We start from the raw sequence: 23,210 nt of genomic DNA, 5'->3' as shown, positions 1-23,210 counted from the left end.
GCCCTAAGGGGCCGCCCCTCATATTCAACAGTCCGTCCATGATACTCCTGGCACTGTCAAAGCCAAGCAGGTGCCATTCTCTGCCTCCCCCGGTTTCTCCACATCAAAGCTTGAAGTCCATTCTTCGGATGGTCGCGGAAGAGAAGAAACCCTGGAGAGCGGCTGAAACTCCTTTCTTGGGTAAGTGGATGCCGACTTAGCCCACAGAAAAAGCAGGTTTGAAAACGTGTTTGATGTCTGGTTGCTGCATTTGGTGATGAACTCAGTCCCAGGGGCAACTGAGACAGGCCGTAACCCCCCCCCCTTCCCCCTCCGTACCCCAACCGCATACTGGTTTCTGCCGGTCAGTCTGGTGGCTCCAGCCTCAGAGCCACCGCCTCAAACCTCCAGCAAGCAGGAAGGGGGAGTGCGCAAGCGCACTGTTGACAACTCCCGCCACCTCGAAGCAGTACACTGTTACTTAGGAAACAGCCAATCAGCCATCCGGGCGGTGACCAATGGCAAGCGCCGATGAGCCGACCCGGCTAATTTGAACACTCCGCGCGGACCGGAGGTTGGCGCCGGTCGGGTGCTTGAGGGGCGGCGCTCTCCGGTGGTCAGGGTTTCCTGTCTGCTGCGGCGGGACCCGTCAGCGAGGAGCGACACCAGCGGCGTGGAACCGACGAAGGGTAAGCGCTGGCCCACGACGGAGGCGGCCCCGCGGGCTCCTGCGCTCAGGTCTGGACGGGCGGACCCAGCTGCTGACGGCGGCGGAAGCCGGAGCCCGGCCTCTTTTGTGCGGGACACGGAGGTGCAGCGTGAAGACCCATCAGGTCCCGGGCGGTCCCTTCCGAACAGGGTGGGGGGAGGTGCGGGGAGAAGGCCCTTCCTTCCACACCTGCACGGGAGATCGGGACTCTCTGCTTATTTGTACAGGACCTAGACTGGGCCCTCAAGTCTGCACCCGGGCCCAGCCCTCTGTACATCCGCTCTGGGAAAGGTACCCCTGCTCATACGTAAGGAAGAATTGGGTCCTCCCGCGCACTAGAACTGGAGACGTGGGACTCTCTGCACATCTGTAAGGAGTAGCTAAGACCCTCGCTGCACATCTGTGCAGAACTGATTGCAGAGCTGTGCGGGGGGCTGTAACTTAGTTACTGGAGCACCCAGTAAATATTTGATTGAATAAAGGAAAGAATGAAAGAAGATCTGCATGACGGAAAACCAGGTCTTCTGCTACTGTTCCTAGGATGCCTTTCCTCTTAGCTTTGACCCTTTAAGGTACTGAAGTGACACGGGAAAGATAAGCCTGGTCTGTGTCAAGGAAAATAGGGGATTTTACTGCAGATGTTGGTTCTTCTGGTAGGGGGTGAAATGCTAGTATGTCATATCAATTCTAATAATGATGGCTAACATTTATTGAGCACTTACCAGGTTTGAGTTAACTCATTTAATCCTCACAACAACCCAATGGAATAGACACTAATATTTACATTTTACAGGTTAAGAAACAGAGAAGTTAAGCCTAGCTAAGAGGAGAACATCCACAAAATTTTTCTGTATGAGCTTCTTGTGGATGTTACACTGCTTTCTCCAGTCTTATCACTATTCTCTTTCCTCTCCAGTCACACAGTCCATGCTTCAAACAACTACCAAAGTATCCAGTCCTCTGCCTATTTCATGATTGAATTCCCCCACCATCAGAGAGAGATTTTAAAGTGTCTCAATTTGTTGGTTTTATATTAACCAACCCAGCTCCATTTTATACCTTTTTTTTTTTTTTAAATTTTATTTATTTATTTATTTATGGCTGTGTTGGGTCTCTGTTTCTGTGCGAGGGCTTTCTCTAGTTGCGGCGAGTGGGGGCCACTCTTCATCGCGGTGCGCGGGCCTCTCACTATCGCGGCCTCTCTTGTTGCGGAGCACAGGCTCCAGACACGCAGGCTCAGTAATTGTGGCTCACGGGCCTACTTGCTCCGCGGCATGTGGGATCTTCCCAGACCAGGGCTCGAACCCGTGTCCCCTGCATTGGCAGGCGGATTCTCAACCACTGCGCCACCAGGGAAGCCCTTATACCTTTTTTTTAAAAAAAAGTATGCCAGTAGCATATTTTTAGAGATCTTAATAAAAATTGTCTCTATCTGGCCACAGAGCAAATCTAAACAGTTATCAGAGTATTGTACAAACCATATTCTATTTCCACAAGCAATTAAGTTTAAAATACAGAAGAAAAAGAAACAAACCCACATTTGGATTTAAAAAAAAAAAACATTTAAATAACTCAGTCAAATAGGATATCATTATTCTAATTAAAATGTAATTAGCATGAAACAGTGAAAATGCTATTTATAAAATGTGGGGAATGCAGTTAGAGAATACTTAGAGGGAAATTTGTAGTCTTAAAGGCTTACATTAGAACATGTATTTTTTCAAGCTGAAAGTGAGGCAAATATTCAATTTTAATAAGATAGAACAGAACAACAGAATTAAAGTGTAGAAAATAAAAGAAGTTAAGAGCAAAAATTAATGAAATAGAATTTTCCTATATAATAGAGATGATTAACTTAGCCAAAAGCTGTATCTTTGAAAAGACTAATAAAAAAGCCAGACCTCTGGTAATATTAAGAAAAAAAGAAAAGAAACATGGAAAAATGACCTTAGGAATGAAAATAGGGACATAACTTTGGTTACTGAAAGATTAAAAGAGAGAGAAAGACTTCAATGGGAAATCTTTTTGATGATGCTTTTGGGCAGTTTTCTAGGAAAAACAACTTACCTAAACTGATTCAAGAAGCTATGGAAGGAAAAAAAAAAAAAAAAAAAAAAAAAGCTATGGAAGGGACTTCCCTGGTGGTGCAGTGGTTAAGAATCCGCCTGCCAATGCAGGGGACACGGGTTCGATCCCTGGTCCGGGAAGGTCCCACATGCCACGGAGCAACTAAGCCCGTGTGCCACAACTACTGAAGCCCGCATGCCTAGAGCCCGTGCTCTGCAACAAGAGAAGCCACCGCAATGAGAAGCCCGCGCACCACAACAAAGAGTAGCCCCCACTCACCGCAACTAGAGAAAGCCCACAAGCAGCAATGAAGACCCAACACAGCCAAAAATAAATAAAATAAAATAAAATAAATAAATTTAAAAAAAAAGAAGCTATGGAAATTTTTAACAAACCTAGGACTACTGAAGAAATTTAATTAGTTTAAAATCTACCTTCAGGGCTTCCCTGGTGGCGCAGTGGTTGAGAATCTGCCTGCCAATGCAGGGGACACGAGTTCGAGCCCTGGTCTGGGAAGATCCCACATGCCGCGGAGCAACTGGGCCCGTGAGCCACGATTACTGAGCCTGCACGTCTGGAGCCTGTGCTCTGCAACAGGAGAGGCCGCAATAGTGAGAGGCCCGCGCACCGCGATGAAGAGTGGCCCCCGCTTGCCGCAACTAGAGAAAGCCCTCGCACAGAAACGAAGACCCAACACAGCCAAAAATAAATAATTAATTAATTAATTAATTAAAAAAAAAATCTACCTTCACACATCAAAAAAACCCACCAAAAATATACAGGCAATTGAAATGATTCTAATCTTATAGAAACTCTTCCAAAAAAAAGAAAGAAAGGAAGAAAACATTTTCAGTCTATTTCTGGGGGGGAGGCGGGGTGCCACGCAGCAAGCAGGATCTTAGTTCCCTGACCACAGATCGAACCCGTGTCTCCTGCAGTGGAAGCTCAGAGTCTTAACCACTGGACCGCCAGGGAAGTCCCCAGTCTATTTTGTGATACCAAAAATGAGGCAAAGAAAATTTCAAGCCAATCTCTTTTATAAATGTAGTTGTAAAAATCTTAGATAAAATACTAGCAATCAGAAGCCAGTGATGTATTTTTTAAAAATGCATTATGACTAAATTGGGTTTATCCCAGGAATGTGAGAATAGTTTAACAATAGAAGATCTACTAATACAATTTACACATTTACAGATTAAAGGAGAAAACATATCCCATTAGGTACAGAAATAGCATTCAATAACCATTTATGACTTTTTTCAGTGGTAAACTAGAAATAGAGGTAAATTTCCTTAAACCAACAAAGAGCAAAGTGAAAGCAGGAAAGAGACAAGATTGCTCACTATTGCTGCTTTCAGTATTGTACCTGAGGTCCTAGCCAGAGCTGTAAGACAAGAAAAATAAATAAAATTGATTAGAAAGGGATAAACAAAACTATCATTAGTTACAGCCTTATGATTGTCTATTTATAAAACAAAAGAACACAGCTCCTTCCTCTTTGCTACCACCCATAGAAAGAAACAGCCATCTTTGGATGTTTTTCTGTGGGTACTAAGGTGAGGGGAATTAAGAGCTACAAAAGCCCAGGTAGAAGGCAGAGCAGGCTAGGATGAAGAGTAGCACCTCTGATGACAGAACAAAGTCAAGTTCTGGCCTTGCTACTTACCATCCATGAGACAATTTCCTTCCTGAGCCTCAGTTTCCTTTGCAGAGTAGGGATGTAACAAATGTATCAATAACTGCAGAATGAGATTGCTGTGAAAGATAAACAAAACACTTGTAAAGCACTTAGCATAGTGCCTGACACAAAGTAAGTGCTCAATAAATGTTAGCTATAATTGTAGTTATTTTTAGACTTTTGGCTTCAGACTGCTTTTCTCTGGCCTCTATTCATTCATAGGACAAATATTATACAGCATCTACTGCATGCTGGATCTGGCTCCTAGGATCTGAGGTGCACAGACCATATCAGAAGAGGGTCCTGCTCTCTTGGAGCTTAAGGACAAGAAACACAGTGTATGATTGTTGTGAAGGAGCAATGAAGGGGACCACAGCAACCACTATATAAAAGTACAACACCCAAGGGCTAGGCACTTTCCCTGCCTTCCGAGCTCCCAATGTCTGCAGGCAGACCCCCCTCAAGTCCTCAAAAATTCTTCTCCAGGGGCTTCTGAGCATCTTGGGGTTGTTCTCTCTGTCCCTATGAGGATGGGCAGAGGAGGCTACCCTGAAAACAACTGAATCTTGGCTTCCCAGCCTCGGCTCCGCAGCGAACTAGCCTCTGGGTTTTAATGAGCTGCCCCAGGTTAGAAACAGGACATGACTGTGGCTGGCTCAGAACCCTGAAGATCTTATTAAAGAATCATCTCCCTTGTACTTTGGGCTGAAAAGCTCTTTCCAACCGAGGATCAAAGTAAACTTGACAAACGTTCTCTCATTAATCTCCCATCCCCCTGGGGCAAGAGCAGATTGGTAGCTGTTCTCTCTGGCTCTCGAAGGCAGATGATGTGACATCAACATGGTGTGGCTGGTGGAAAGACCTCCCCACCAGTCAGAGGCAAAGCAGAGACCAGGACCCAGGTGTCCTAACTGCGGCCATGCCAAGTGTCACCCTACCCGCTCCCCACCTCCCACCCCCTACCCTCAGCACTGTCTCAGGGAGAAGGAAAACATCTCATTAGGCAAACAGTCGGCCTCACTGGCCCTCAGGAGGCGGAGAGGAGGGAACTGTAAAGGTTAGGCGCACTCCGCTGCCAGTGCCCTTTTTAATTTCCTGCTTTGAATGTTAAGCTGCTCTGTAGCTCCAACTCAGCTAATACAGTGTAGGCTCAGATGGTGGGACCAGGCACCCTCTGCCTTCACTTTCCTGGTCACAAGAGTAGGGTTCCTGGGAATTCCCTGGCGGTCCAGTGGTTAGGACTCCATGCTTTCACTGCCGAGGGCCGAGGGGTTTGATCCTTGGTCAGGGAACTAGGATCCTGCAAGCTGTGAGGCGCAGCCAAAAAATAAAGAGTGGGGTTCCCTGGGGGTGGGATTGCGAGGATGGGAGACAGGAATTCTGAGTGTTGAAAATCAGGTCTAGTCTATTTATCCGAAAGCGTTTGCAGCATACATAATGCTAGTTACATAAAAGGGATTATAATTATTATAGAAACATAAGGGACTATTAAACAATGTGATCATGAGGGTGTAATATATAATGTCATTACAAGGCAGTATAGCAGGCTCTATGGTCAGACTGCCCGGGTTGGAACCAGGATTCATCACTTACTACCACTGGGATCTTGGGCAAGTTGCTTAACCCTCTCTGTCTCAATTTTCTCATTGAAAAATGAGTATAATAATAGTATCTATCACGTGGGGTCGTGATGGGGTTGAAAGGAGGTGAAACGTGTAAGGTGCCTAGAACAGTCCCTGACAGAGTGGGCACTTACCTGTTATGTTTATTATTATGATGAGCTGATTGCTGGGACAGGAATAGAATTAATTACACACAAGTAAAAAGATGATTATTGGTCGACATCTCTCCTTTGTTTTGTGTGGGGAAGAAATTAAGAAGTTTGGGGGTGAAGGACAGGAGTTTGAAATCAACTCAATTCTGCCTCATTCCCCAAGGAAAAAATGAGTTGTTTGCTGGAGTTTTAGGTAGAAATCCCATGTTTCTTTGCTGAATGACCCTGGTAATTGTGACCCATCAGTGGGACCTCATCTTTCCTAGGAAAGCATTCATCTATTCCTATCCCCCAGGAACAGCCCCCTGTTTCTTACCCCTGTTAACATATCCCTAGACTTGGGCTGAACTTTTCCAGGATATCTGTGACTACTGCATTCCAGAAATTCCATCTCTACCTTTGGTAGGCTGGCTTGAAGGTGAAATGAAAGGGGAGAGAGGTCTGAGGGGAATTCAAGAGAGAATAGGTAAATAAGCTTTTGGGATCACTACCAGGGCAATATTAGGAAATCTATCCATGTCACCCTCTACATTAACAGACTAAAGGAGAAACACTGTGTGATCATCTCAGCAAGTGCCAAAAAAGCATTTGATAAAATTTAGCACCCATTCCTAATGGGTAGTGGAGGGTGGGGAACTAAATATAGAAGAGCTAAAAATAGAAAGTAACTGTTATTATTTGCGAACTATATCATCATTTAATTTAAAAATCTAAGAGATTCAATGACAATCTATTAGAACTAATAAGGGTGTTCAGCAATATGGCCAGATACAAGATCTGCATACAGAAATCAGTAGCTTTCCTATGTTCTGTCAAAATGAATTAGAAAATGTAATTTTAAAAAGAGCTTATTTACAATATAACAAAGACTATACAGTAACTAGTAATAAACCTATGAAGAAATGTACAGAACTCATGTGAGGAAAACAATAAAATTTTACTGAAGATTATAAAGTTGTGAATAATGAAAAGAGATACAATATTCCTAGATGGGAAGACTTCATACTGTAAAGATGTCAATTCTCATATTAATCTATAAATTCAAAATAATCCCAATTAAAATCTTAGCAGGATTTTTCATAGAATCAGCTTCATAAGCTGATTCTAAAATCATGCACAAGACAAGGTGCCCAAGAATAGCCAAGAAAAAGAACAATAAGGTGATATATTATAGAACCACAATAATTACAACGAGTTACGGGAAAAGGAATAGACATATCAGTAGATCAGAATGGAGACTCACAAAACAAATTCATGTTTATATGAGAATTTAGTTATGTTAAATATGGCATTTAAATTAGTGGGGGGTACTTCCCTGGTGGCCCAGTGGTTAAGAATCCACCTGCCAATGCAGGGGACATGGGTTTGAGCCCTGGTCCAGGAAGATCCCACATGCCGTGGAGCAACTAAGCCCATGTGCCACAACTAATGAGCCCATGTGCCACAACTACTGAAGCCCACTTGCCTAGAGCCCATGCTCCGCAACGAGAGAAGCCACTGCAATGAGAAGCCTGTGCACCACAATGAAGAGTAGCCCCTGCTCGCCACAACTAGAGAAAGCCCACGCACAGCAACGAAGACCCAACGCAGCCAAAATAAATATAAATAAATAAATAAATTTTTAAAAATAAATAAATAAATAAATTAGTGGAGAATGAATGCGCTATTTAATAAATGATCTTGAGATAGTTGCCTGCCATTTGGAAAGAAAAGATATTTAGGAATATCCTCATATCATTCACACACAAAAATAAATTCCATCTGGATAAAGATCTAAATGTAAGAAAGGAAAAGTATTAGCAATATAGGAAAAGTGTTTATTATTTTAGGGAAGGAACGTCTTCTTAAATATGACATAAAAACAATTAAAAAAAAGGTTGACACATTTGACCATTTGAAAATTGGAAACTTCAGTATGGCCAGAGTAGGATTTTTCTTCAAGAATGCATGGTTGCTTTGATGCCAAGAATAATATCAAATAATTTACCACATCAACAAAATAAAGGAGAAAAAACATGTGAACATATCAGAAGATGCTGCAAGAGCATTAGATAAAGTTCAAGACATTCCTGATAACAACTCTGAGTAAAATAAGAACAGAGGAAATTACTAATATGATAATGACTATTTGTCCAAAATCAATATCTAAATAGTGAAGCAGGGCTTCCCCAGTGGCACAGTGGTTGAGAATCCGCCTGCCAATGCAGGAGACATGGGTTCAATCCCTGGTCCGGGAAGATCCCACATGCCGCGGAGCAACTAAGCTCGTGTGCCACAACTACTGAGCCTGTGGTCTAGAGCCCGTGAGCCACAACTACTGAGCCCGCATGCTGCAACTACTGAAGCCCACGTGCCTAGAGCCCGTGCCCCACAATGAGAGAAGCCACTGCAATGAGAAGCCCGTGCACCGCAACGAAGAGTAGCCCCCGCTCGCCGCAACTAGAGAAAGCCCGTGCGCAGCAACAAAGACCCAACACAGCCAAAAATAAATAAATAAATAAAATAAATTTTAAAAATAAATAAATAAATAGTGAAGCACTAAAGCCATTTCCTTTAAGATCAAAAACACTACAGGGGGACTTCCCTGGTGGCGCAGTGGTTAAGAATCTGCCTGCCAATGCAGGGGAGACGGGTTCGAGCCCTGGTCCGGGAAGATCCCACATGCCGCGGAGCGACTAAGCCCATGCGCCACAACTACTGAGCCTGCGCTCTAGAGCCTGCAAGGCACAACTACTGAGCCCACGTGCCTAGAGCCCGTGCTCCACAACAAGAGAAGCCACCACAGTGAGAAGCCCACGCACCACAACCAAGAGTAGCCCCTCGCTCGCTACAACTAGAGAAAGCCCACGTGCAGCAACAAAGACCCAACACAGCCAAAAATAAATAAATAAATAAATACATTTATTTATTTTAAAAAAACAATACAGGGATGCCTATTATCATTCAACATTGTTTTGGAAGTTCTAGGGAATACAGTAGACAAGATATGAAATATTTGGTATAAGTATGGAGAAGAAAAGGTAAAAAAAATTATTTTCTAATACATAATTGTATACTCAGAAAACTCAATAAGCTCTAATAAAAAGCACTTAGAGTCAATAAGAGAGTTTGAGGGAATTCCTTGGTGGTCCAGTGGTTAGGACTATGCACTTTCACTGCTGAGGGCCCATGTTCAATCCCTGGTGAGGGAACTAAGATCCCACAAGCCTCGTGGCACGGCCAAATAATAATAATAATAATAATAATAATAATAAGAGAGTTTGAGGGTGGTGGGTATAAGGCAAATATATAAAAATCAATCATGTTTCAGGACTTCCCTGGTGGCTCAGTGGTTAAGGCTCTGTGCTCCCAATGCAGGGGGCCCGGATTCGATCCCTGGTCCGGGAACTAGATCCCACATGGGTGCCGCAACTAAGAGTTTGCATACCACAACTAAGGAGCCAAGTAAGGAGCCCGCCTGCCACAACTAAGACCCAACGCAACCAAATAAATAATTTTTTTTTTTTTAATCAATCATGTTTCTCCATATTAGCACCTGGAAATAGGGAAGGTGTTCCATTCATAAGAGCAATAAAGTACTTAAGAATTGTATTAAAAGGACAATTATAGAAACTATCTGAAGATATAAAAAATACATGAACAAATAGAAAGGTAATAGCCATGTTCTTGTATGTAAACATTTAATATAAAATAAATATGTAAATTTAATATAATTCTGATTGTAATCCCAATAGGTTTTTTCTCGGGGGGTGGGGTTCTGGGATGGGGATGGAATTGATAAAATGTTCTTAAAGTCGAATAGAATAAATGACTGAAAATAGCCAAGAGAATCATGAAAAAGAAAGCTGGGGTTGGGAGGGGTGTCTTGCCTTGCTAGATAAGAAGCAACTGTAAAGGAATGGAGTGGAAACTGTGGTGCTGCCACAGGAATAGACAGATTAGTGGAACATAATAGAAAGCCCAGAATAGGCCTCCGAAAAAAATACAGTCATTGGATATGACAAAGATGGTCTTTCAGATGAGAAAGATATTTGTCAGTAATTGGTGCTGGCATCAATATTCTCCTGAGGTATAAAATGGAACTGAGCTGTTGAGGAGGAGGTGGGAGAAGGCCCCTGAGTGCTAGGCTGAGGGCACCTGGTCAGGCCTGGGTCAGATTGGTCCTCATATCCATCATGTCTCAGCCCAGGTGTTGCCATGGTGATGGCGGTGGAAAACAGCATGGTGCAGGTCGTGGTGCGGGTGCGGCCCCCCACCCCGAGGGAATTGGAGAGTCAGCGGCGGCCTGTGGTTCAGGTGGTGGATGAACGGGTGCTGGTGTTTGACCCTGAGGAGCCCGATGGGGGCTTCCTTGGCCTGAAATGGGGCAGCGTCCATGATGGCCCCAAGAAGAAGGGCAAAGACCTGATGTTTGTCTTTGACCGGGTCTTTGGTGAGGCGGCCACCCAACAGGACGTGTTCCATCACACCACCCACAGCATCCTGGACAGCTTCCTCCAGGGCTACAACTGCTCAGGTGAGCCCGTCTCCCCCTCTGCTGGGCACTGGTTGAGGAGGGCTCTGGCCGTGCATTCTCTGTGGGCCCCCCATTCATTCTTCTCCTGTGTGTGGGCCACTCCACTGGGCCACGGGATACAATAGCAGATCAGGCAGACAGCGTTCCTGTATTCGTGAGGCTTACAGTCTAGAACTGGGAGAAAACACATCACAAAATCACACCCACAAGTGTGTGGTTAAAAACCAAGATAAGGGGCTTACCTGGTGGCGTGGTGGTTGAGAATCTGCCTGCCAATGCAGGGGACACGGGTTCAAGCCCTGGTCTGGGAAGATCCCACATGCCGCGGAGCAATTAGGCCCGTGAGCCACAATTACTGAGCCTGCGTGTCTGGAGCCTGTGCTCCACAACAAGAGAGGCCACGATAGTGAGAGGCCCGCGCACCACGATGAAGAGTGGCTCCCGCTTGCCGCAACTAGAGAAAGCCCTCGCACAGAAACGAAGACCCAACACAGCCAAAAAAATAATAATAATAAATAATAATATCCCCTAATATGCTGATTTATTAAAAAAAAAAAAAACCAAGATAAGTGATATGAGGGAAAGAATTGTGGGCCTTCCACAGAGGAAGCTACCCAGGCTGGAGAAGGCTTCCCTGAGGAAAGGATAAGCTCCCACCCATAGTGGAGACCCCTTGCCCTCAAATCCACAAGCCTACAGGGGCACCAGGAATGGACACGGAGAACTCAACAGCTGGGAACGTAGGGGATGTGGGTGGGTGGGAGAGAGCAGTGGAACCGCGCATGTGGAAGGAAGGAGGGGGGCTCGGGGAGAAGGGAAGTGCTGACCGGATGGAAATGCACTGGGGGAGCCCCTAGAGAAGGTGGATCTGGCCCTGCCGCCACCCTACTCCCTACTCTGTCTTCTGTAGTGTTTGCCTATGGGGCCACTGGGGCCGGGAAGACACACACCATGCTGGGAAGAGAGGGGGACCCCGGCATCATGTACCTGACCACCATGGAACTGTACAGAAGGCTCGAGGCCTGCCGGGAGGAGAAGAGACTCGAGGTGCTCATCAGCTACCAGGAGGTAGGGCTGTTTGCACCCCAGGACTGGGCGGCCCCATGCCTCATTCTCACAACCACCTAAAGAGGGAGTGGGGTGGAGTAAGCAGGAGGGGGAGAGGGTGGTAGGGAGTGAGCAGAGGGGGGCCCAGAGGGTGGACACAGCTCCAAGAGAGACTGCATGTGAACTGACCCCGCCTGTCCTACTCACCATGTGACATCATCCAGCAAAGTGCCACTCACCACGGCGTGTCTCATCATGCTTCCCTGACCCAGCAACTCAGCTCTCCCCAGCCCCTAGGGGAGAGGCTTCTTAAGCAGCCTCTCCCTCAGGTCTCTCCCTGGCCTCCTTTCTCCTCAGGTGTACAATGAGCAGATCCACGACCTCCTAGAGCCCAAGGGGCCCCTTGCCATCCGTGAGGACCCCGACAAGGGGGTGGTGGTGCAAGGACTTTCCTTCCACCAGGTAAGGGGCTGGGCTCAGGTGGGACGAGCAGCCCCACTGGTCCTCCGGAATCCCCTCACCGGGCAGTTTGGGGATGTCCTGGATCCTGTTGGGGCAGTGGTGGTGATAGCAAGGGGGTAACATTGGTCCTGAAGAGCAGCCCTTCTGCTGGGGGAAAAGTCCCCGCTGGGGAGACCAGAGCCCCCTTCCTGCACATCTCCTCTGTAGCCGACCTCAGCTGAGCAGCTGCTGGGGATGCTGACCAGGGGGAACCGTAACCGCACGCAGCACCCCACTGACGTCAACGCTACGTCCTCCCGCTCCCATGCCATCTTCCAGGTGAGGAGGGGTCACGGGCCAGGGCCTGAAGCTGGAGCTCCTGGTGCCCAGTGCCCCCTCACCCCTGCCATCTGCCCCCAGATCTTCGTGAAGCAGCAGGACCGGATCCCAGGTCTGACCCAGGCCCTTCGGGTGGCCAAGATGAGCCTGATTGACCTGGCTGGCTCGGAGCGGGCGTCCAGCACCCACGCCAAGGGGGAGCGGCTGCGGGAGGGAGCCAGCATCAACCGTTCGCTGCTGGCCCTCATCAACGTCCTCAACGCCCTGGCCGACGCAAAGGTAAAGCTGCACAGAGCCAGGCTCCTCCCCGGGACAGCGACCCAGTGCCCGAGCCAAGGGGCCCTCCCTCCAGCCCTGGGCCAAAAGCTATCAAGTCTAAATTTCCTGGTGGTCCAGCGGTTAGGACTCGGTGCTTTCACTCCAGTGGCCCGGGTTCAATCCCTGGTCAGAGAACTAAGATCCTGTAAGCCCAGCAGCGGGGTCAAAAAAACAAAAACAAAACAAGCAAACAAACAAAAAAAAGCAAAGGCTACCGAGTCTAGCCTGGGTCTGTGTAGTCCAGACACTCACTCCACGCCCACCCACTGTCCCCAGGGCCGCAAGTCTCACGTGCCCTACCGGGACAGCAAGCTGACCCGCCTACTCAAGGACTCCATCGGGGGCAACTGCCGTACGGTGATGATCGCTGCCATCAGCCCCTCCAGCCTGGCCTACGAGGACACTTACAACACCCTCAAGTATGCCGACCGGGCCAAGGAGATCAAACTCTCGGTGCGTGCCAGCTGGGACGGCCACCCTGGAGCGGGGGTGTAGGGGTGTCGGGGGAGCCCCCAGGCTGGGAGGAGGAGGGGACAGGACCCACTGGCTTCCTCTGGTACCTGGAGCAAGCGTTCCCGCAAGGCCGAGGGAAGAAGTGACAGAGTCCTCGTCCTTAAAATATCACAGCACTGGGATGATTGAAGCAGAATCTTCTCAAGAGGGAGGCAACGGAAGGGAGTGGCCGAGTATCAGCCGGTGATCTTTGTCAGACTTGTTTTTAGCGGCAGGCCCATATTTTTGGCAAAACAACATATAACACAGATAAAAGCAGGGTTGCCCGGTTTCCCCCGCCTCCTCCAGGGAGCCCCGGTGCTCCAGGAGCCACTGCTGCAAAGCCCCTGGCCTGGGGAGAGCATATCGGTCAGGGAGCCGGGGTCTCAGGTTCAAAGGCAAGCTCTCCTCTTGCCACTGGCCTCCCTGTTCCCTCAGTCGTGAGGGTGAGTCTCGGGAATGTGAGTGAGGTGTGCCTAGCGCAGCGTCTGGCCGCTGGAAGTGGTTGCCGAAAGCGGCTTTGAATGAACAAACAGATCTCTCCCCTGTGCCCCCATCTCAGCTGAAGAGCAACGTGATCAGCCTGGACTGTCACATCAGCCAGTACGCCACCATCTGCCAGCAGCTCCAGGCTGAGGTGAGGAGCCGCCTGGGGAGCTTGGCCGGGAGGCAGGGCACCCGGCTCGGGGGCAGGACGGGACCACTGGCGCGCGGCCAGGGCGCTCTGCCTGCCCCTTGCCTCCTGTGCTCACCCGGGGCTCTGAGGGTCTGGGCTGCTTCGTTCCAGGTGGCCGCGCTGAGGGAGAAGCTCCGAGTGTACGAGGCAGGAGCCCAGGCCCCGCAGCAGGACTCCTCACGGTCCCCCAAAGCGGGCCCTCCACATCAACCGTGAGTTCTGCCGCCCCTACGTGCCCCATCCTTTCTCCAGCTTCTGGAGGGCTAGGACTCCTCGCTTCTGTTCTGGCATCTGGGGTTAGGGGTTCCTACTCACTGCCCGGCACACTGATTGTCACTTAGAATTGTCTATGTCAAAGGAGTAAATCACACCCCAGCCTATATAAGCAGCATCTACTCTTCAAAAGAAGGTGCATTTAGGGGGCGGGTGTCATTGTTTCCTAAACCAGAAAATCCCTGACTCCTTCTCCCACCCTCAGCTACTGCCCTCTTGTTACCCAAGCATCCACCCCTTATGGACCTGGAGCCACAGAGATCCTGCCCCCTCCCTGATTTTCCCACCTGCCCCTGCTTCCCGCCTTTCAAACCTCTCCTTTCCCCCTTAGCCTTCCCAGCTGCCCCTCGCCATCCCGCCTCCCCAGCCAGCCCTGCACCCCAGAGCTACACCCAGGGTCGGCAGTCCTTCAAGGGGAGAGCCTGGGGACAGAGGCCCAGGTGGAGAAGGTCGTGGAAGGGAACTCTTCAGACAGGGAGCAGCCCCCAGAGGACAAGGACGAAGGTCCGGCTGAGGAGGTAAGACTTGGGGCTGGTGGAATATTGAAAGAAATGCCCCACCCCCAACTCACAGGGTCCCTTCAGTCCCAGCTTCTCTACCTGGATGTCTTACACCTCAGTCATTAGGAGGCTTTCAGATCCTACGCAGGAAGAACTAGTCTGTCAGATCCTGTGTGTCTGGAAGTGGGGAGGCTGAGTGTTAACAGAAGGGGAGCAGGGAGGGAGCACGGGGACTGGGAGAGAAAAAGCCCCTACCAGGACCTGGTCGTTCCAGGAGCTGTCATTCCCACTCTTGGAGGAGGGACGGGTTGTAGGAGCTGCTCACGTAAAGCGAGGGAGGCCCTCCTGGGCCCTCGACCTGTGACTCCCTTCCTCTCTAGGTTCCAATCCAGGTGCCAGCACAGAACCTCAAACACCCATTGCCCGGCTCCCCTGACCTGACCCTGCAGCCCAAGCCAGTCGTGGACCACCTCTCACCACAGAACCTGGGCAGGGACCGTTCTAAGCAGTAGGTATCTTCTTGCTCCGAGGCGGGAGGTGATGGGTTCCAGGCCTCCTGGGGTGGGAGTTGGCGCTAAGTACATCACAAAAGCTCTGTTTCTGCTCTAGTTAAAGAGGCAAGTCTTTTCTCATCAATATTGTCCCTTACCTGCTGTCAACAATTTGATATTATCACCTACTCTGTTTACGTAGCATCCTCTCTATTACTCCGCGTAACTGGCAGCCCAACAGGGGGGAAGCAAAACACCAAATTCCATCCAGACAGCTGGCAAACACCGAGCTAGGGCAGGGCTGCCTGGGCTAGTGCTTTGCTTTCCAGTCTGAAGGCCAAGCTGCCTGTGCTCAGCAAGGAGACAGCTGCCAGGAGAAGCTGGGCAGCAGCTGAGCAAGGGACAGCTTTCCTGAGTCAGGTGTTCGTCATGTGTCTTCATCAACAGATTGACTGCTGCTCTTCTCCTCTGAAGTAAATACAAACCCAAAGAGAAATGGCTTTTGGGCCATTCTTTCCGTGCTTAATAGAGAGGTGCCCCCAGAACATAAATCCCCTGCCACTTAGCTTTGCTGCTGCCAACCCTACACCTCCCTCCCCAGCACGCTTCACGCTAAGCAGTGTATTTAAAGCTTCCGGACAGAAGGGCCTGTTTAATTTTATTTCTTGTTGGGGAGTGCCTGTTCCCGACTCAGCAAAAAATGCTGCAGCCTGAATAATCAGCGGCTCATTATCTGTCTCCTGCTGCCGACTCCCCGGGGCCCTGGAGTGGCAGGGATGCACTGGCGGGATGTCCCCTTGGCCCCCAGGGAACAACCATGGACTCCCACTGATGACTCAGGGTCTCTCTGCCTGGAGTCCCGCGTTGCTAGGACACCAGGGTTCTCATTTCTGCTTTGCCTCTGATTTTGTGGTTTCTGACAAGTTGCTTCAAACTTGGCTGCGATTTGGGCATCATGGTCCTTGTTTTCCTTACTTCTTAGAGTTAATAATAGATACTAATAAACTGTGATGGAAGACCCCAAGTATCAGGGGCTGCAGAACATTCTAGATCTTCTCCATGCTTGAAAACAACCTAACAACCAGATAATCGAAAATAATTTTGCTTTGGCCTTAGAATTTAGAATCTTAGACCACCAGGGCACTGAGTAGATTTTAGATTTTCCAGTTCAGTGGTTTTTCAGAATTTTTTTTTAGCCGCAAAGCCCTGTCTTCAATTGAAATCTTATGCTGAGGTCTAATATGTAGAACAGATAAAGCAGAGCTGTTCCATTAAAAATGTCCTCTAATGGGCTTCTTGAAACCTGAATTGAAAACCCATGATATAGACCGACTCCCCCGTCTGCGGGGGCTACACGGCAAGAGGGACGGGACCAGACCTGGGTCATCTGACATCCAGGCCAGTGGCTTTCTCCCCAGACTCCCACTTTTCTCAGTCTAATTTTCGTATAATGTGTGGCTCAGGCAGATACAGAATGAGTTTCTGCTGTGTCCTTTTTAATTTATATCCTGCCTTCTTTCAAAAAGGCCTTGAGGCTGCTTTATAAAATGAGTTTGGGTTCCCTGAGCACACAGTGAGGACACAGGAGGGGGCTCAGAGATGTCCAGGCAGGTAAATGCTACCCAGGGATAAATGACTGGCCATGAATAATCCCCACCGAGAAAACTGTTTATCCTTTTATCATGGGTGTGCCTCACAGAAGGAAAATTTGCTTTCTTAGAATCTAAATTTACAACATCAATAATCACATTACCCTCGTAATTTCCTTTATTTTATTTTTTACATATATATTTTTAAAAATAAATTTATTTATTTGTTTATTTTTGACTGCATTGGGTCTTCGTTGCTGCGCGCGGGCTTTCTCTAGTTGCAGCGAGCGGGAGCTACTCTTCATTGCGGTGCGCGGGCTTCTCGTTGCGGTGGCTTCTCTTGTTGCGGAGCACGGGCTCTAGGTGCGCGGGCTTCAGTAGTTGTGGCACGCGGGCTCAATAGTTATGGCTCACAGGCTCTAGAGCACAGGCTCAGTAGTTGTGGCGCACGGGCTTAGTTGCTCTGTGGCACGTGGGATCTTCCCAGACCAGGGATCAAACCCGTGCCCCCTGCATTGGCAGGCAGATTCTTAACCACTGCGCCACCAGGGGTGTCCTTCGTAATTTCCTTTAAATAGCCCCTCAGTGCATGTGAAGTATGTGTTAATACACACATACTCTTTCAGGATCCCAATCACTAAATAGAAAGAGCAGACTGAATGCATTTTTGAGGGTCTCCTCAGAACCAAGATCAACATGGCCTATCTTATTTAATCTCTTATTATCCTAACAAGGTAGATGGCATTATTATTATTACTATTATAGAAAACAACAGTTAACTAACCTTATAGTGCTGGGTATGTGCCAAGTACTCTTTAAACACTTTATATCTAAGATAACCCATTAGGGGAATTCCCTGGCAATCCAGTGGTTGGGACTCTGTGCTTTCATTACTGAGGGCCCGGGTTCAATCCCTGGTCAGGGAACTAGGATCCGGCAATCTGCTGGGCACTGCCAAAAATTTTTTAAATAAAATAACCTATTTCATCTCCCCAGCAACCCTGTGAGGTGGCTGTGTGTGTTGACCTCATTTTAGGGATGTGGACACTGAGGGTAAGAGGTGATCCAGGGTCACGCAGCTGGGACGTGTTGGAGCCGGGTTTTGAGCTGTTAGTCTGACTTGAGCCTGGCTCTTCTCTGCTACCTCCCATTGCCCCTCTGGGAAATGGACTTAAGATCACAGCACTTGTAGGTGGCAGAGCTCAGAGGAATCTCAGACCTTCCAAGTCCAAGGCCACTTAGTGCCCTTTCCCTACTTCCCAAGTACTGTCTTTGTCAGGGGACATGTTGAGTGGGTGAAGCCGCCCACCATTACCGGCATCATCTCCGCCAGCCTTGGTCTTCAGCACGGCTGGAAGGGTGATGAGGCCGGCCAGGCAGTCCGGGAGGGCCAGTGCACGTGTGCTGCGCACCACACCTGGAGCCCTGGGGCTGGGTCCTCCGGGCAGGTCTGAGGCGGGGTGGGGATCCCCTTCCCTCTGTTCCAGGTTGGCTCTGAGGGTGCTGTGCCTGGCCCAGCGCCAGTATTCCCTGCTCCAAGCAGCCAACCTCCTGACCCCTGACATGATCACGGAATTCGAGATGCTGCAGCAGCTGGTACAAGAGGAAAACACTGAGCCTGGAGCAGAGGCCACCGGGGAGCCTGGCCCGGCCAGGGGGTCACCTCTGGCTCAGGAGCTACGTTCAGAGTCAAGTGAGTCTCAGCCCTGCTCGGCCTGTCTTCTGGTGCCAAGGGGTGGCTGGGGCCCCGGGTGCTGGGTTATGGTTCAGTCAGAGACTGGACCCCTAGGATCATGGACTTCTGCACAGAGAGGCCCCAGGGGTCACGCAGACCCGAGGAGTCAGGGGCTCCTGCCTGTCCCGTGTCTCTCTCCCCAAATTCTACAAATTCTCCTTCCTTCTGGCCAATCCCTGATCTCCCCTTATCACCCTCCTCTCTGCCCAGAGTCTCCAGGATACTCCGGCCCTGTGACCCGGACCATGGCAAGGCAACTGAGTGGCGTCATACACGCTCTCAGGGTCCCACCCAGGCCTGACCGCACCTCAGCTCAGGCATCCCGACGGCCCACAGGGAAGAAAAGGAGGAGACCGAGCCCCTTGGAGCCAGACAGCCCCCCAGGCCCGAAGCCCGGGACCAAACGCCAGCGCCAGTCCCTCTTGCCCTGCCTGAGGAGGGGGACCCCGCCTGAGGCTCGGCTTCATTGTGGGCCCATCACCCCCACGGGGGGACGGGCCTCCTCCCCCTGCCATTCCCCTCACTTCTGCCCAGCCACAGTCATCAAAAGCCGGGTGCCCCTGGGCCCTTCCGCTCTGCAGAACTGCTCCACCCCTCTGGCCTTGCCCGCACGGGACCTCAACGCCACCTTTGATCTCTCCGAGGAGACCCCCTCAAAGCTGGGCTTCCACGAATGCATTGGCTGGGACAATGTCCCCCAGGAGTTGAACAGGCTGGATCAGCCCTTCATCCCCAGGTGGGTCTCCCTTCTGCCCTCCCAGCAGGGTGGTCAGGGGTCAGCAAGGGACAGAGGTGCTGCCCAGGGGAACGGAAGACAGCACGCTCTTGATGTTGGGACACTGCATCTCTTTCCCTTTGGTCTGACCAGCATCCAGGCCCAGGAGAGCAAAGTGCCGTTTCTTTGGAGGTGCTGCTTCTCTCCAGGCCCTGCCTTGTCCATCTACACTTCAAAGCCACCAGCTCTGTGCTGGTTTGTGACATGCCCATGAGTAGCTCACAGGCGCCCCCTATAGGGAGGGTCAGCAGGGAGGAGGAACTAACATGGGGTGCCCAGCCCACTCTGTTCCTTGGGCCCCATCACTTGGGCCTGGTCTGAGTTCTGTATCCCACTGAGAAATACCTGTTTCTACCACTTCCACCCCAGACTTTACCCTCCAGCCCAGCATCTGGGACTGGGAAGGGCATCCTGAGAAAACTTTATTCAGCATTTTTCAGTGGGAAGATGCTCTCACCCTCGGCTTCTTCCCGCGTGGCAGGTAGGGGGAGCAGCAACCAGCTCAGGACAGTCCAAGGCCGCGAACAAGCAGCAGACTGACCTGGACTCGGGAGGCCGAGGGTGGCAGGCTGCCCACTGCTCCCCCCACCTCTCCCACAGCCCGAACCCCCTCTCAGGAACAGGCTCAGAGCCAGGCAGGTGGAAGGGTGAAACTGTCTGAACTCCAGTTCCCCGGACGCGCCAGAAACTGACACCTGGATGTTCTCCCAGAGCAGGCCTGTCACTCAGCTGTCAGCCCGGGCCGAGTGAGGCAGGGAGAGGAGTCCACCTCTTAGGAGGAAGAAACCTCAGCGGTCATCGTGTCTAACCTCCCTGCCCCGCAAGCCGGGCGCCGGAGCGGGAGGTGCTGGCACCCTTTTCTGGTTCCCTCCTGATGTGCCACCTTCATCCTCCTCCCTCCCCAGCGGACCCAGGCACCTGTTCACCATGAAGGGCCCCGAGCCGGCAACTTCCTTCCCTGGGACCTCAGCTCGCAAGAAGAGGCGCGTTGTGAGGTGAGGCTGGGGAGGTGTGGGAGGAGGAAAAGAGGAGCTGTCACCAGGGCAGCGGACGCCCGGGCCAACTACAGGCACTGCGTGTGTCTCTAGACCCCTTGGGGCCAGTAGCAGGGGGTCTTGTGAGCAGGACCAGCGTCTGGTTGTCTCAGGTTCCCTGGGTTCTTGCTATTACAGGATTATATTAGAGATGTCTCCCTCCTTCAGTAAAGGCCACAGACCCTCTCTCCATGAGGGGGACATTCAGTGTTCACTGGGTAATCCAGGGAGTGGACTACCCACCCCCTCACCTCTACTTCCCTCCCAAACCCCACTCAGCTCCCCTTCCCTCTGCTGCCTCTCCCACCCTCAGGTCTGGCCTTGGGACTTCCTACTGGTGCTCAGCCTCCCCCTGCTCCCAAGGCTCAGTGTCTAGCTCTTACCCTCCCCCCACCACCACCCCCCACCACCCCCCGTAGTCCAGAGGCTTGGCCGTGACCTTCCCCCCTTCTTCCTTCCTTCCCTCCCGCAGTTCCTCCATCCCCCGCGGCCACAGCCGCATCGCCCACCTCCCCAGCAGCACCTTGAAGAGGCCAGCTGGGCCCCTGGCAATCCCAGGTGACTGGCATTTGGGGGCAGGGATGCTCTGGGTCACAGTGGCAGATGGGGACAAGAAGTAGGAGGGGAGGGAATTCCCTGGCGGTCCAGTGGTTAAGACTCGGCGCGTTCACTGCGGTGGCCCAGGTTCAATCCCTGGTCAGGGAACTAAGATCCCGCAAGCCGCCAAAAAAAAAAAAAAAAAATGTAGGCGGGGACAGGCGAGAGGAGGGCATGGGGTACTTCCGAGCACCTCAGGGACCCTGGTGAGAGAGATGGGGGATGGGGTGGGGGAAGGGAACGGTGGGATACAGCCTCACTTTTCTCCTTCCTCCCTGCCTCCCCTCATCTAACTGGCCTGCAGAGCCCCCCTCCAGTCCCCACTCCCCTGGCAACCAGAGGAGCCAGAAGGAACTGTTAGGGGTTGGGGGAGCGCTGTCAGCTGGGAGCTGCTCTGCCAAGGTGTCCTGACCGCCCGGCCCCTCTTGGTCCCTGGAGCCGCCTGCACCAGGAGCCCTGACCTGCCTTCCTCGGCTCGGAGCAATTAATGCCAACACCCTCTTCCTTTATTAACGGTCCTCCCCCAGATGTTCATTCTGCTACTCGCCCTCTTCATTAACCTCTTGTTACACTCAGCTTCTCAGCGTGTATTTATTCATTTGTGAGTTTTAACATTTTGCTATTTTAAAGGGTGCTGCCATCATTCCCCCCTAGTTTATAACACCCTCCATGCAGGAAGGTGGCTTTTGGGGGCTTTGTTGCCCACCCGCCATCTAACACAGGGCTCTGCACAGTGATGCCCGCTGTGCAGTTGAGGAGGGGTGAGCATGGGATGGGGGCATGAGGGAGTCCCAGCTTGGCTCTTCCTGGCTTTGAGAGGAAGGCGTCTTCAGCCCCATCCCCCCAGCCTGGAGCAAGAGCCCCAACCCCATGCCACAGTCCTGACGATGATGCAGGTGATGGTGGTGCCTTGATTTCCAAATGAAGAGAGTTTATCGTTTTTACCCTATTGTAAACAGAATACACACTCCGTGTAAGAAGTATAAACCTTAATGCTACCATCTAGACATAAGAGCTGTTAATACTTGGGTTTATATCCTCTGATCCTTTAGTTCTGCATATATATATACACGTATAGATATAGTTTTTTTTAATTATAATGATTAATAAACCATCTCCATCCTTGGTGTGTGTTTCTCTCTGTACACCTAGGTAGGATAGCAACCCCTTCCTCCTCTTCAAGAAACTTCTGAGTATAAAAAACATCCCCCCTCTGCCTCCTCCTCCATCCTTACAGGTGGGCCCTGTCCCTTACTCCGCAGCCCCACCTTCTGCTAAGGGCCCCTGCTCCTTAGCGGGTGAAGAAGCTATCACCCCTGGAGGCCTGGTCCATCCTCCTACAGCCTGGGTGTGGGTTGCCAGGAGTCCTGTCGTCAGAGAGAGCGTCTTAGTGGTCCCCAGGTCTTACAAGGCTCCAGGCTGAGCCTCCACCTGCTGGAACCCATTGCAGTCTTCCTCCCACAGCTCTGAAAACTCCCCTCCACCCCCGTTCGTGGCTCTCCCCTCCACTCATTCGGATTGTGACAGTTCAACCCAAGCCTACCTCTGTTTCCCCAGGAAGACATGGCTGGCTGCATGAACGAATGGCATAACCAAAATCCCAGCAGTCTGTGTTTAAATTGCTTCTGAAAACAAACACGTAAAAGGCATTTAGCACTTTGTGAGTAGTGTGTAAACAATGCCGCTAATTTCAAATGAGGCCTCGCTGCTGTGGGCGAGCAGCCTCCCCCTCTACCTGGGGCACCCCTCCCCGCTCAGTTTCCATGCCTTTTTGGAGGAATGGAGAGCACAGAGGGGAGCGCCGCATTCCTACCGGCTGCAGGCATCTCACACGACTTCACGACCTTATGAGGTATAATGAGGAAATAGACAAAAAGGTTAACAAAATGTGCCCGGAGTTAGACGGCAAGTGGCAGCGCCAGGATTCAGACCAGGATCTGGTCGTACACATGACACCAAGCTGCTTCCGTTTAGAAGTGAACAGACATCATTTCTTTCCGCGTGCCGGGAATTTCCTCCTCTCCAATTAGTCTTAATGAGTTTTTTTCCCCTGTATACCATGATCCCCGCAGAAGCAGTCACCGCCTCGCATCTGTAGCCCCCAGCGGCCTGGTGTGGTGCCTTGACCTCAGGAGACCTCGCTGCATGCTGGTTGCATCCAAATTGAATAACTTCCTCAT

At 50.5% G+C, this 23,210-nt stretch overlaps 1 protein-coding gene across 1 annotated transcript; it reads left to right on the top strand.

Annotated features, from left to right (window-relative positions):
- The first annotated feature begins 633 nt into the window (after positions 1–633).
- Positions 634–23,158, top strand: KIF18B (kinesin family member 18B). Its single transcript, XM_059907116.1, has 16 exons — positions 634–668; positions 10,392–10,723; positions 11,634–11,791; positions 12,128–12,232; positions 12,440–12,550; positions 12,632–12,829; positions 13,145–13,321; positions 13,923–13,997; positions 14,148–14,248; positions 14,641–14,827; positions 15,190–15,317; positions 18,377–18,582; positions 18,835–19,360; positions 20,305–20,394; positions 20,906–20,991; positions 23,103–23,158. The coding sequence occupies exons 2-16, from the start codon at positions 10,405–10,407 to the stop codon at positions 23,126–23,128; spliced, it is 2,493 nt and encodes an 830-aa protein (XP_059763099.1). The 5' UTR covers positions 634–668; positions 10,392–10,404; the 3' UTR covers positions 23,129–23,158.
- Positions 23,159–23,210: the final 52 nt, after the last annotated feature.

The sequence above is a fragment of the Balaenoptera ricei genome, chromosome 20 (genome assembly GCF_028023285.1).
Source record: "Balaenoptera ricei isolate mBalRic1 chromosome 20, mBalRic1.hap2, whole genome shotgun sequence".
Taxonomy (NCBI): Eukaryota; Metazoa; Chordata; class Mammalia; order Artiodactyla; family Balaenopteridae; genus Balaenoptera; species Balaenoptera ricei.
This window is presented reverse-complemented; position numbering and strand designations above follow the sequence as displayed.